Source organism: Zeus faber (genome assembly GCF_960531495.2).
Source record: "Zeus faber genome assembly, chromosome: 12".
Lineage (NCBI taxonomy): Eukaryota > Metazoa > Chordata > Actinopteri > Zeiformes > Zeidae > Zeus > Zeus faber.
Window position 1 is genome coordinate 25,494,768 of NC_137196.1, and position 14,949 is coordinate 25,509,716.

Sequence of the window (14,949 nt, forward strand, 5' to 3'; positions counted from 1 at the left end):
TGCCCTGAAACATGAATGTTGCTGCACCTGGATTTGAATGTTTCCATTTGTGCTCATGCATCCCCCTCAGACTATAACCGAGCAATGACTACGCAAATACATTTGGCTCGAAGTGTTTCCCTCTACTTACGTACAGCGCAGGTTTATTTATGAACACAAGAGATCAGGGATTCATGTCAACAAACTTGTGTCTCGCTCATGTGCCCAACAGACCATAATTATTGGTCTGCGTGGTTAATTTTCATGGTTAATAATGATTCTACAGATGATTTAACGTGACTTTTGAAGTAACTGTGTGTGTGTGTGTGTGTGTGTGTGTGTGTGTGTGTGTGTGTGTGTGTGTGTGTGTGTGTGTGTGTGTGTGTGTGTGTGTGTGTGTGTGTGTGTGTGTGTGTGTGTGTGTGTGTGCGCGTGCGCAGCGCTGAAGGAGAGAAGCTGGCGGTGGTGGGTTCTCCCTTCTGGATGGCTCCTGAGGTGCTGAGGGACGAACCCTACAACGAGAAGGTGAGCTCAGCCAGCACCGCCTTTCAAATTAAACTTTATTAACCCCCTCATATTTAAACGTATGACATTCAGAACTTTATTTTTTTTTTGTACTTTTTTTTTGTTTGTTTTGCTTTAAGGGTACTATTCATATTCAGTCCAAATTCACAAATATATTTGATTAATTAAATTAAATAAACATGGAAAAAGGTGAATAAATACAGCTGTCCACAAACCTGCAGTCATTTTTTTTTTCAACGCCAAAAACTGAAACACAAATATCTCAATTCACAGATAAATATAATATACAATCTGTATTCAAATTGTCGGGGGGGGGGGCACAAATAAATAGATATACAGATTGGTGGATTGTATTATTCTTAGTGTTCATATTTTTGTTATATAATACGTATTTGTGACTCGTGACACATAATTCCTCTAATAATCTGTAGAGAATAACAAATGATTCAAGCCTTTGAATACGTGTGTGTGTGTGTGTGTGCGCGTGTGTGCGTGTGCGCGTGCGTGCGTGCGTGCGTGTGTGCGTACGCTGGCAGGCCGATGTGTTCTCCTACGGCATCATCCTGTGTGAGGTCATCGCCAGGATCCAGGCCGACCCAGACTTTCTTCCCCGCACGGAGGTGAGCCCCGGATGCCCCCCCCCCCCGGCCTCCCAGTGCTCTGTCCCAGTGTCTGCATCGTGCACAGGATCCAGCTGTCCCATAATAGTCTCCGTGTCCACATTGCATAACATTTCCACGACTCTTACAGTAATACCCGGGAGCTATTACAGGCACACTCCAACCTTTTTTTTTTTTTTTTTTTTTTTTTTTTTTAACTTCTACGAACGGATCGGATAATCTTACATTATACGTTTACTTAAATGCGCAATTGCAAACCAGTTATGTAGAGCGCCCTAACAAGGCGTGTATGCGTGCGTGCGTGCGTGTTTGTGTGTGTGTGCGCGCGCGTGCGTGCGTGCGTGCGTGCGTGCGTGCGCGCATGATGTAAGACCATAGGGCACCGTCGTAAACCTCGATTAGACTGCGTATGTGGAGCTCGAGTTCAAAGCGTCCCTGCCGTTCCCAAAGTTTGAAATGGGAAAACTACTGGCAAATATGAAAAGTTGAATTTAAAGCGACGTCTCTCTATTAAAGCCCGTGTCCTCGTTTGACTCGTCATGCGAGCGTGAGGCCTTGACATGCGATGGCACGCAGGCCCCTGCACCGCGAGCAGCGCGCCTGTTTGGGTTATTTGTTTAGCTTAATACGAGGCGGGAGTTTGCCAAACGCAATCAGGATGCGCCGTGTCGCTGGGATTTGTCCGGTAAGAAGTTGGCTTCAGCCGAGCGCCGAGCGCCGGCTGCCCACTCTCTGTTTGATTTCGGATAATAAAGTATGGATTTTCTGTTTGAGCTCCTCTCGCTCTCTCTCCATCTCTCCATCTCTCTCTCTCTCTCTCTGTCTGTCTCTGTGTAGAGTACAAATACACAGACCTCTGCACATAAAGTGTGAATAATAATAATAATAATAATAATAATAATATTCTTAATCTCTCTCACTGCTCTATCTCAGAACTTTGGTCTGGATTACCACGCGTTCCAGCACATGGTCGGGGACTGCCCCCCTGACTTCCTTCAGCTGGCCTTCAACTGCTGCAACGTGAGTCCAACGCACGCACCAATATTATGTCAGACGACTGCTTAATCGTCATTTTAAGCATAATGCTCAGTGCACTGGATGCCATAATGGAAGAATGTGTGATCACAGTAATAAGTCATCCTGAAGTGGATCAAATATTGACGTACATCCATCACATTGAACTATATTGAACTATCTCTGTATAATTTAAATATATTGAATAAAAATAAAAGCTTTTCAATCTTCAATATTTTCAACCTCGTATTGTGATCAATTTTCGTTCATATTTTCTCAAGATTTAAATACATACGACAACGCCTCACGTGTTTGTATCTTGATATCATATCATATCAGGGATACAATATCACTAAAGGTATGTAATTGCTTGAATTGAATTATGGGCTGGTTGTCCTGTCCTGTAGATACAGGAAGTGGTTCACCGATCACTCGCCACTAGTTTACTTTTTCATTTATTGGGTTTAGTCTGATTTATTGATTTTGTTTCCTCTGAAGAATTTTTTTTTTTTTTTTTTTTTTTTTTTTTACAGTAACTATTGCTCCTCTATGAAGTATTGTTTACTTACAAAAGCCCTTTTTTTGTTAATGTATCCTCTTGGACCAAGAGAAATGATCTTAATTAAGTTGACTTGTGTGGTGTGTTTTATCAGCCACACCGACGACGGGTCCTCAGTCCTTTCTTCTTCTTTGTTTTATTATTTTCTTCTTTTTCTTCCCCAGTTGAGTTACTTTGCGTTCTCTTGTTTAGAAGAACACCAACGAAGGAATCTGAATAGCTGAATAATCTGATTTATCTCGCTGACCGGGGGGGAGTCTTGGATTCTCCCATTTTTTTTTTTCCAGTTTGAAAGGTCAACTTTCAACAATCCCCTCACCAGAAAGCCCCATTTGTAATCGGCTCGTCCGTGAAACGGAGGAAGGGGATCGGTGCTTTTTAACCAACCATAGATAAATATCGGAGGATCCACGGTGTTTTACATAGTTCTTGTTCTTAAAAACAGGAAAAATACGATTATTTTGTGATGTATTTTGACACCGTGGACCTATGGAATACGGTCAAGGTGAAAGAACAGTTGTTGCGGTGTGAGCTCCTCCGTCACAGACCCTGCGGTGGTAGCCGCCGGTTGCGTGACCCGAGAAACCTGCAGAGGGGGGGAACGAGCTCATCGAATTTTGGGCTCCCCGCTGTGTTGATCCGGTACGGCTCTATCTCTCCCTCCATCCCCTTTCATCCCCTTCTCGTCTGTTCTTCCGCTCATCATCTGCTTCCTTCGCCTTCCAGTGAAGACGCCGCTTTTCCCGTGTTTGTAGCTCCGGTTTATTTTCATTTTTTTTACGCGAAAGTAATGGAGAGCTACTGCCTGATGGTGGCCAATGACCTCAATTCAATACTGTAAATCAGCGGTTCTCAGCTGTTTTCAAATCAAGGAACCTCGATCTGGGTCCCATTAGTCCAGGGACTCCATTTGATCAAACCTGAGAAGTTTTTTTTACTGTTGGAGATAACGGTGAAATTAGGATCAAAGGAGTCATTATTGTACAGAGATTGTTGTGGCCTTCTAGTGATTAATCATTCTGCTAGGGGACCCCCCTGGGACCTCCTGAAGGACCCCCCTCGGGGTTCCCAGGCCCCATGTTGAGAACCACCGCTCTAAGTCATCATTATACGATTATGATAATCCCGATAGCCCGTTTGTCTGACTCTCCAAGCTCTAAATCTAAAATGCTCTCAAATGTCTTTCCCTTCCCACCTCAGATGGATCCCAAGCTCCGGTCGTCCTTCCCAGACATCGTCAGGCGCCTGGAGGAGATCCAGTGTCGGCTCAAAGCCGAGGACCCGGAGCGGGACCGGGTACCCCTGGGGGAGGACAACGACAAAAAGACCAGCGGCAAAGGTAGCCGGCACGCCACAGTCCCCGCACGCGGCCCCAACGCCCCCATCCCCTCGTGTCATGAGCGCTGGACCATATAGTCGATGGAGCCTGTCCATAGAAAACCTATTACGTCAGTTTTGGGATTCAAGGATATATTGACTGCCACGTAACTGCGTGCCGGCAGCCGCTTTCAGCCAATCAGTGTTTTAAACCAACCCTGTTCCATTTAGTTTGAGCGGTTTGAGGTTATGAGCCAGTCAGGTTTCCTCTTTGCATCATCGCACGCTTTACGAACCTTACAAAGTCTTGAGTGACTCCACCGGGCTGGCGGACAGATGGTGGAAGTGCGTGGAATAATTTTTTATTTATTCTGAGATATGGAAGGCCGTTATTCTGGTACGTATCAGTATAATTATCGCGCTCATGTTTTAGATTTGCAATTCTCCGTCTCCGGTAATAATATGAATTGAGGCATTTGGAGCTTGTTGTGCTGGCATACAGTCACACGCCTCATGGGGAGAAAAAAATCATGCGGGAAAATAAAGATGTTGACACTTGTTGACACTTCTTCTATGGTAGCGCGTGTGTGTTTTGTGTGTGTCCCCTCGCAGAACGCACAGTGTCTCTCAGGCAAACACGCGGACAAGACATGTGCGTCGGCACTCTCTCTGTGCGATACAGTGATCTGTTTCGTTTCACTTGAATTTTATTGCCAATAACAGCCTCCTCGCCTTCTGAGCACTCCTTGACCCCGGCCCACACGTAACACACACACACACACACACACACACACACACACACACACACACACTGCGCATTGAGTAGCAGGGCCCCGCCTGCTGCGCCGGGGACGGACGACTTGGTTCCGGCAGAGACGATTGTGGGAGGGAACGTCACGTCAGCAGTGAGACAGTTGCACTCAGTGGCCTCTTTAGGCAGAATGATCAGTCGAGCGGGGGATGGTTCGCCCAGCTCCATAGACGGCCCCTCAGGCCGCGAGACGGCAGGGCGAGTGTCTGGATCGCACCTGTCGCTCACCTTTCTGCCCTCTGCTCTTGTGTTAATGGCACATTTGTCCGCTCAGTCAACAGCCGGGGCAGCCGGCCAGCCAGTCGGTCAGTCTGGGAGCCCTTCGCGCTGCGTCCCCCTCAGCCACACGTCCAGCCAGTCCATCAAGTCGGCCCTTAAAGGGAAACACTCCAGTCTTATGTAAATGAGCTGCAGACACGACCCATTCATCCCTGCGTGTCCAGTAACTAAACAGCCACCTGCCGCATGCTGTGAATACCTCAAATGCATAAATAACTTAGGTTTTGAGATGCTGAGATGTCCCTGATTTCCCCCGAAGAGCCAGGCTGGTCGATTCCCTCTGCAGCCTTGAATGGGAGCTAACACAGTTGGCATGCAGCCCTTCTGTGTTTCCTCCAGAAAATGTGGAGTATCCCTTTAACCTGGGCGCCCGTCAACACAGTTAAACCCTGTAATCCTTTTCTTAGCACAACAGGAAGTCGTTTTACACGAGGGGGGGGGGGGCGTTTACGACCCCGAATCGGCTGATGTTTTGATAAGCTCTAATTTTGCCCCGCATTAAAGACCTTAAAGACCCCAGCCCCCGCCGGTTGATGATGGTATAAAAGGCGCTCTGACTTGAAAGAAAACGCCGCTCTCAGATCAGCATTCCTGCTCCCGGATACTTGATCCACGCGGGCCCGGGTCTCGCTTCTAATTTAGTCGGGTGGAAGGCCGCCCGTCTGTCTGCTGCCGGAGGAGTCGCCGGGAGGGGGACGCTTTCCTAGTGTTTAGAGCAGCCACACGAACCGCATCACAGAAGAGGAAGAAGCGAGGTGATGATGTCACTTTGGACTCGTCTTGTCGTAGATTTTGTTTTGTTTTACGGCCGTCTGTCTGTCTGTCTGTCTGTCTGTCTGTCTGTCTGTCTGTCTGTCTGTTGGAGCGGCTGCAGAGGTTTGTCCGGGTGCTTCAAAAGGAAAAAGGGACCTGTTTGAACAAGCCGAGTGCCGCCCTTTCAGTCGTACCACACGCGCCCTATCCGCGTCGCACCGTTGTTTTTGACGCTCCCTCCGTGGGCGTCAACAGCTCGTTTTCATCAGGCGTCGAGTCGCCTCTCAAGCCTTCTCCTCCTCTTTTCACCTTCCCTCGCCTGGCTCGCTCCGCTGAGCCGACGCTATCAGGACTTCCCCAGGCCGGCCCGGCTCCCGTGTTTCAGTTACATAACCACAACGCTCTCCCAGTTATTTTTTGACACGCCGTGCAGAAGGCACACATCGCAGTTCCAACACGGCACCTTCATTTCAACGTTGCGGCTTCTACATCGATGTCGCCACGGTGCAACGCCGTCACTCTTGCAGCAGGCGGAACTTCCCCCTTTTTAGTTCGGTATTCGACAGACAACACTTTTTTTGTTGTTGTTGTCCGTGAAAAAAGCTGCTCACTATACTGAGCCAACCACCACCCACTGCCTGGACTCCCATCAGGAAAGAGAACTTTGAAACACGCACAAACTCCTTCCTTCCCGAAGATGTATTTATCACACCTTAAAAAAAAAAAAAAACTCTGAAAGAAGTCAAATGTCCCTTTAATACATTTATTCCATGTTTGTCACATTTTCTCTTGTCAGAGGTAAGACGCTGCAGCTCTGTAGTGGTCCTGCAGCGCCACCTGCTGGATTACACACCTTACACCTCTTGTCGAGAAAACCATGAAAAACCGCTTGAATTGCAACATTTTCCACCCGTTGAAGCGTGTCTGTGTCACTCCGTTAAGTTGACATGTAAGGTGTCGCACCGCTCCAGCCTAAATATGAATATAAATATTATTATGACTTAACACCTGCAGGTGAGAAGGTCCAGGGCGTCAAGAGGCTCAACCCTCTCGGGCTCCAGGACGGCAAGATCCCGCCCAAGTCGCCGCGCCCACGCCGCAACATCTGGCTGAGCCGCAGCCAGTCGGACATCTTCTCTCGCAAGCCGGGGCAGAAGGTGAACGTGCAGGACCCGCACTACACCCCGCCGCTCCACCCGCGCAAGTTCAACCCCTTCAGCGCCCGCGAGGACCTGTGCGGCGGCAAGATCAAGTTCTACGACGTGCCCAGCAAGTCGGTCTTCTCGCTGGTGTTCGACCTCAACTCCCCGCCGCTGGGCGGCGCCTTCCCGCCGCTGGGCTCGGAGCCCGCCCCCTGCTGGCAGCAGCTGCCCGGCAGGCTGTGCCGCTCCCTGCCCGTCTCCCCCCGACTCCCCCCCTGCGAGGCCTTCCGCCCCGCGCCCGCCACCGCCACCGCCGCGTTGATGTCCAACAACAACAGCTCGGCGAGCTACAGCTTCGCCCAGATCTCCAGCAGCAACCCTGGTGAGCCAGTTTATCTCTCTGCTCGGTTGGAAAGAACACGACTATAATAGGATTAAATTCCTCTCAGCTTCAGCTTTTAAACACAGATTTTGGTGACCTGTTCCAACATGAATAAGTTGCGGGTGTTTTGCTGTTTTAATGTCTTTTTTTTTTTTTTTTTCACATTGAGATTCACTCTCAATGTGGCTACCCGGGTTAAATCAAAGTCTAAACAATGTGAATAATATTGATAGATAAATTAAAATAATTATTGTTTCAGTTTCTGAATTTCATTTTTTAATATCAACACTTTGTTTGGAAGTTATACTACCATATCCTTAGTCACAAATTAATAATTCGTAAAATTTGTTTATTTCTGATTTAGTCTGAGTTCTATGAAATATTTTTGTTGCCAGAGAAGTTGTGTGTTAAATGTCAATGTATCATAAGCCCTTTCTTTTCTTCTTTTTATTTTATTTCATTTTTTTATTCTAATCCTATTTCTCGACTTTTTGCCTCACAGCGGCAAACGCAAAGTGCGAGCCGGGAAACGACGCCCGGCAGCGGCCGAGCCCGAGCAGCTGGGCCAAGAAATACGTGGTGATGGAGATCCCCCCGTACCGGCCCCGGAGGGGGAGAGGGGAGGAAGGAGGCAGTGAGGGGGGCGGCGGGGAGGGGGAGAGAGGGGAGGACGGGGACGCCTTCGAGGAGAGCTCGTCTCCCATGATGCCGAGCAGCGAGCGAGACAGCGGGGAGGCCATGGACTGCTCCAGCAGCCAGGAGGAGGAGGAGGAGGAGGTGGAGGAGGAGGAGGAAGAGGAGGAGGAGGAGGAGGCAGAGGCAGAGGCAGGGCGGAGGGGCGGCCCCTGCCCCATGTACGAGCTGACGCACGCCGACACACAGACACACACACACACGCACATCAGGGACGTGCAGAAATCCATTTTTTAAGGAAAGAACCTTTAAACATAGATTATCTGGGATGCCGGGGAAGTTCACTTCGACAAATCACCTTTTGGCTCAATATCACCATGAACCCTGGAAATGCACACGACGACGATTTACCAGATCGTTGTTTTCTTGCTTTATTTTTCCAACAGCAATATTTGAATCGTCTAAAAAGTCCACAAATTCCTCAATGAAGGTGGTTTTTGACGATGTGCACTCGCTGTTTCTCAATCAGTTGAATGAGGTATTCCTTCATGAGATAATGACGTACAAACCTACGATCCGGGTCCTTTTTGACCCGACGTGCGTTCTAGGGTTAAAAATAACACGCGGCGACTTCCCCTTTTGACTTTTCACCTGCGACGTCAGTTCAGAAGAGAGGACAACGACCCCGTCCCCCCCGTCCCCCCCAGACCCTCTTGGCGTCCGGGCCCGACGCGCTGTCCCAAACCGTTTTGGCACCAAGCGTCTCCGTTCCGTCCTCCCACCGGGAAAGAAGAAAGCCGCCGGGGACGCGACGCGACGCTACGCGGACGGCGCCGCGTCTGACCCCAACGCTGCGGGCGGACGTTCCGGTTTGATGCTGCTGAAATGTCGGGTCGGTGTGCTCTCGTGCGGCACGTGGCCACGCCCGGGCCAGGACGCGGAGCGACGCCTCTCCGCTCGCCGCCGTCGTACTGGAGGCTCAGCATGAAAGAGATTTTTATTTTTTAAGGATTGTCTATATTTAATAACATAAAATGATGTAGATGTTTCTCATGCTATGTTCTAGCTAAAGACCAGTTGTTTCGAGTGTGTGTGTGTGTGTGTGTGTGTGTGTGTGTGTGTGTGTGTGTGTGTGTGTGTGTGTGTGTGTGTGTGTGTGTGTGTGTGTGTGTGTGTGTGTGTGTGTGTGTGTGTGTGTGTGTGTGTGTGTGGGGGCGGGCTGTTTCTTGGTACTTCTGTCCTTCCTCATGTCTCCTCATAATAAAGCGTCACCCCCTCCCTCTCCACCTTCACAGGACTGTGTATTGTCCGTAATGATTCCTAAAAGATGTGATTGTGGACCGACCTTCACGTAACCCGCGTCTGCCAAAGCATGTGACATATTTCAGATGCATTTTAGTCGTATTTTATCAGCTTGTTTTGCCAATTGACCATGATATTGATACTGGATTCATTTTAGTTTTTATCAGCATGGACATTCGGCAGCGTTTCCAGACCCGGGGCTGCGAAGCCTTATGGGGGGAGGGGAGGGGGCGTCACGTTCGCCAATGTTTTGGTGGTTTCTTAGGCGGGGCGGGGGTCTCAAACGACAGGCCTGGGCGCCACATCCGGCCCCCACTACATGGTTGTTAACATATTGTTAAACCTTCGCCGCAAACTCAGGTCGTTGGAGTTTGAGACCCCCCAACCCCCCCGCACGATGGCTTCCTTTATCTGTTGTTAATTGTTCAGTGTGATCGCACCTTTTAAGGACTGTCCTAAATACTTCTCGGTTCTGGCCCCAGAGCTCAGGGTGAACAACGCCAAGTCCCCATTGCTCCGTAAACTAGTGTGGTACAATGCAAACTAAAAAAACTGAAAGGGTTTCTCAGTCATATGTTTATTTGTTGATTCCATGAGGGTATTTCTTTAAAAAAAAAACTAAAAAAAAAAAAACTATTCAGTGGGGGAAAACAAATCTTGTAATTTAAAAATGCGGCATTGGGTTCAGCTCCACACTAAAGGGCTTCCTGGGTTTGGCACTTGTTTTCATTTCCGTCTGACTCTTCTAATGAGCAACTCGAGGAGGACGTCCAACGGCTTTCGTTGTGTTTTTATTGTCTTACACTTCTATGCAATAACTGTAACGTTGGATCATGACAGTTTTACATGAGAGAGGATCTATTTTGATATTTATGACAAGCTATTTTAATGTCTTACATTGTTTATTTGTTTAAAAAAAAAAAAAAGTTTGTATCTATCTCACTTTCTGAATAGACTGAGACTGTGCTGATTGAATGTCTTCTCCCTCTTCGATGCTTTGTTTTGTGCTAGGCTACTTTTGTTTACTTGTTTAATTTAAATGTAACAATGCATTTAAACTGAAGCACAGTCTACATTAAACAAATATACTTTTGGAAAATGATTTTTTTTTTTTTCCCCCAAAATATGTTTTCAACTTCTTTAATTTGCCAGACGAAATAGTCAATTTCCTGCAGGGAGTGCTGTAAATGGACGTGCATGCTTTGCTTAGGTCACAGATTTATGAGCAGAAGCCAAACTCATCTGCATCACAGCGGAGTCAAAGACAAAAGAGAAGGAAATCCCTCTGGTCAGGTCAAATGTGGTTGATGATCCCAACAACTATAACATAATCACCTGATTAGGGTTTGGACACTTGAGAACAGTGTCCAGGGAACCAACCCAAACTGCAGCGGATAACATCTGTCAACAGGGGGCGTAAAAGAGCTGGAAAGCGCGGTTGCCATCACACCTCCCCCTTCTCAAGATGTGGGCTTGATGAATCCCATCTTTAAAATACAGTGTACCATCCTCTGCATGGAGGAAGCATGATTTCTGAAGTGAATGTAGTTTCATGAGGAATTACATAATATTGTCCATAAAAAACCAAGACAGAACTTTTACTTATCCAACGTACTACATTATTCCGCAAAAACTTCACTAAAATTATGGCGCATACATACACATTTTTGTTAAAGATTTATTAAAATAAACGTACATTATATTATTTCATATGAGACTCTCATTTGAAGAGGAACAACAGTACATGATAACGCCACAGCTGGAAAGTAAAAAAAAAAAAAAGATAGAAACGGAATCACTTATCGATTAGTAATTTTTTCTTTTACTCTCCCTGTTTCCCCTGCTGCGCCCTCTCAGCCAGAGCCCCCGCCACGCTCTTGCCCCAAACCATCTCCATCTTCTGGGTGTGGGCCTTGGACGACTTGGAGAAGCTGCTCTTCACGATGTTTAGGGGCGTCGACTTCCCGCTCAGGTAAACTTTATTCAGGCAGTCGGGCAGCCACCGGTCATCCTCCCCCCCTCCGGCCCCCTCCGTTTTGGGGCAGAGGGCGCAGGCGTGGGCGAAGATGAACCCCGTCATGAAGGCGTCGAACCCCGCCCGGTGCGTCCCGCCCTCCAGCTTCTTCTTGAGGTCCTCCGCCTTGGTGGAGGCGTCGCCTGCGTTCTCCCCCGCTTGGCCTGCGCCCGCGTCGCTCGCGGCGTCGGTGGCTTCCACGGGTTTTGAGATTACGCCGTCCTCAGGCACCCCGTTCCCAGCGGGCTCCGCGGCCGTCGGCTGCCCCGCCCCGGGGGAGGGCGCGCCTCCCGGGCCGGGCTCGGTGCTCGCCACCGGCTCCCGGAGCGGCTCGCTGGGGGCGGGTTCCTCAGACACCGGCTCCGTGTGGGAGACCTTGTTTTGCGGCTCGCCGTCGTCCCTCCTTCCGTCTCCACCTTTCCTCTTGTTTCTCTTCCTCTTCTTTTTGGTCTTCTTGTCCTCCTGGACTTTCTCGTCCTGGAGGATGATGAGGTCCGTGTCATGGGATGACGGACACTGGGAGCCATTGGGGCACCAACCAAATGCCTGCGAAATGGAAACACACACACACACACAGGCAATGGGTTGGTCAACCGAATAATTAAACCGCTGACGGATTGTTGACCGCAAATAACTTCAATGTTTGATAACCGTGTGACATTGCTAAATCTATATATATATTTTTTTTTTTCATATATGTGTCTCTAAACATCCTGGCTACTTGTGTGTCAATTCCCCAGTCTGGCAACGCAAACCGAGCATAATGTGAAACTTACTAGTTTGAAATCTTGAGTCTAGAACCCTCAAATGGCCTTAGTGCCTAAATTAAAGTGACAGCCACCTGGGCGTCGTAGTCGTTTTCTGTTGCAACTCACAGAGAAGCGCTGGCAAACGTCCGGTTGTCCCTGAGGAGCGACCGCGGCTGGACACACTCTGTAGTCCACATAGCGAGACATCTGTCCGGCGTACAGGCAGAACTCCAAGTGGATGTGGGCTCCGGGCCCCCCAGACTCCACGCTGCGACTGTTGTCCAGCTTGCTGGAAGAGAGAGAGAGAGAGAGAGAGAGAGAGAGAGAGAGAGAGAGAGAGAGAGAGAGAGAGAGAGAGAGAGAGAGAGAGAGAGAGAGAGAGAGAGAGAGAGAGAGAGAGAGAGAGAGAGAGAGAGTGAGAGTAAGAGGAATGGTCCGACCCGCCGCACCGCCTCTGCACCAGCCCCTGCGTGAGGAGCTCCCACCCACCATTTCTTGTAGGCGTATTCCAGGTAGGAAGCGGTGAGGCGAAGCTCAAACTCAGTGGCGTATTTGGTGTCGTAGATGCCGGCCGGGAACATCTCTGAGAGGTCGGCGGTGAAGGCGGCCAGACGCTCCGGCAGGTGGGCGTAGAAACACTGGAGGGGGAGGAAGGACACCTCGTTGTCGTAAATGGCCTTGATGTAATACATGACGTCAACATAAAATGGAGGTCTCAGGGCCGGCGCCGGACAGTTTTGAACGACGCTCAGCCTCAGAGGAGACTGACCTGGTAGAGGAAGGCCATGTCGATCAGGCCGTTATGAAGCACCAGGGGCTTCCTGGCACGAAGGAGTTCGGTGAACAGCGAGCGAATGCTGACTCCGTGGTAGTCCGCCCCGCCCTGGAGAGGAGCGGCAGAGGGAGGGAGAGAGTAAAGGCTTGTGGGCCCGTGTATGACTCCCTGATGTAGCAGCTCTGAGAGGTTTAGCATGAGTGTCCCCGCGAGGGCTGCCCCCTGCGAGGCGACAGTTATTTCATAGCGGGCAATGCCGTGAATTTATTTTAAACTTCCATCTGTTTATTCATTTACACATTGTTTTTGATGTTTAAAGCGAGATAAAAATGTGGCTATACCTTGATTTAAACAGAAATACATGTGTGCTGCCTTCCCCATTATTCTCACAAATCCATACGGTAGCCCGACATTATATGTCGGCAATTCAAACAGGCGACGATTCAAATCGTGCATCATATGCAGCTGTCTTGGTGATTTTTAAATGCTCAAATACTGTATATGTTCCCGTGACTCTGTTGTGTTTGACTTTGTTAATGTGGTTGAAATAATCACTGAAATCCATGCCAATGGATTTTCTGATCGTCTGATAGTCTACAGTATATGGGGAAAAAAAGGAACAAACAGTCGAATCTTCATATTGAACAGGCAAATCTGATTCAACTGACAGAATAAAGCTCTCGTCTCTACCTTGTTATTGCCCTTGCAGTAAGGCACTCCCTGGGCGTACTGCTTGTTGAAGTCGAACCCGTGCTGCACCAGAAACTTGACCGACTGCGGCTCTATGATGTACTCCTCAGAGCACAACAGGGTGAGGTTATACACCTGGACCAGATACGTGTCTGCAGCCTGGGGAGGGGGAAATGGGCGATGAGGTAAACAAAACACAGTAATAATGAGGATGATTGCAGAAAACGATGACGTCAGGGGGGAAGTCATAACAGAGCACGCTCACTTCATAAGTACAAATAATTTTGTCATAAAAAATGAATGCACATCCTTAAGAGACAGATTATATCGAATGCATTAAGTACGATCAAGAAAAAAGACCTGAAGATTGTGGAGGTTCATACTTTTCAGCCATTTTTATATGAACAGACTATTTTTTTAGAATGTGACGCGCTAACCCCAACATAGAGACAGGCAGAGCAAAGGGAAAAGGCAACTTGGTTTCCACACCTTTTTGTCCATTTTCTTGTAGCAGGCGATTCCCAGAGAGAGGATGGAGCGAGTGCGAGCAGCATGGCATATGGCTTTGTACCGATCCTCTATGCATCTGAAACAGACATGGCAGTTAGTGTGCGCGTGTGTGTGTGTGTCAGTGTGCACCACGTTATAGAATGTTATATTAGGAATGGTTAAATGCAGAAGACAACTTTGTGATTGATCCCCCCCCCCTCCCCCTTCTTCGGAACTGATCATGAGCCAAAACCGACCCTCCACCTCCATCCAAGACCCACGCGTGTACTCACTCGGCCAGCAGGGACCTCCTGTTCCCCAGGCCGCTCAGCTCCTGCAAAACAAAGCGATTCGAGGCTTTTTCGACCACACTGGGATCTCGGTTCGGGTTCATTTTCGTAAACACACACACACACACAACAGCCACATCAACACCACGGCTGTTGATAACGAACCACGATACTCTCAACACCAACGTCTACCGTTTAATCCCCCGTCTCCCAAACGGACACCGGCCCCAATATCAGTATCACTCACCGTGTCCAGCGAGACGAAGGAGGACGTTTTTATGGCCAGAACGATGGCCGGCCACAGTTCTTTAAAGTTGTCGTTCTGGACGTCAATCACCGGAACTATCAGCGAGGACGACATGGTCGTCTGGGGGAAAAGTCGCTCTTACCCCAATTGTTTAACATGAACTAAACGAATAGCGGCTCCCTCGCTTACCTATTACTGATATTATTTGCAGTGGTATCAATGTCCACTGTTGTAGAAGTTTAATATTTAAATGTGACGCTCTAGCTGGTCATGTCTGCGGCCGTGGAGTCGCACATGCAACTGTAAACAAAACACCCCAGCATGCTGCAGCGCAAGGGGTCCTGAGACAAGACACCGGAAGCACTAGGTATAACGCCTG

The 14,949-nt window shown here is 48.7% G+C and overlaps 2 protein-coding genes across 2 annotated transcripts in view; one reads left to right on the forward strand and one right to left on the reverse strand.

Moving 5' to 3' along the window:
* Positions 1-9,863, forward strand: part of tesk2 (testis associated actin remodelling kinase 2) — a gene marked incomplete at its 3' end in the record, with an annotated part of 34,989 nt that extends 25,126 nt beyond the window's left edge. The window contains exons 9-15 of the mRNA XM_080010481.1: positions 420-504; positions 1,041-1,124; positions 2,058-2,144; positions 3,898-4,036; positions 6,872-7,381; positions 7,884-8,235; positions 9,746-9,863. Of these exons, the coding sequence (XP_079866607.1) occupies positions 420-504; positions 1,041-1,124; positions 2,058-2,144; positions 3,898-4,036; positions 6,872-7,381; positions 7,884-8,235; positions 9,746-9,863 (1,375 nt within the window). The remainder of the gene's footprint in view (positions 1-419; positions 505-1,040; positions 1,125-2,057; positions 2,145-3,897; positions 4,037-6,871; positions 7,382-7,883; positions 8,236-9,745) is intronic.
* Positions 9,864-10,989: 1,126 nt separating this feature from the next.
* Positions 10,990-14,841, reverse strand: toe1 (target of EGR1, exonuclease). The gene is made up of 8 exons (XM_080010948.1): positions 14,571-14,841; positions 14,327-14,367; positions 14,034-14,130; positions 13,545-13,703; positions 12,849-12,962; positions 12,569-12,717; positions 12,206-12,368; positions 10,990-11,876 (listed from the first exon to the last, which is right to left on the reverse strand). Exons 1-8 carry the CDS (start codon positions 14,682-14,684, stop codon positions 11,139-11,141), a joined length of 1,575 nt encoding a protein of 524 aa, XP_079867074.1. The 5' UTR covers positions 14,685-14,841; the 3' UTR covers positions 10,990-11,138.
* Between the last annotated feature and the right edge of the window lie 108 nt (positions 14,842-14,949).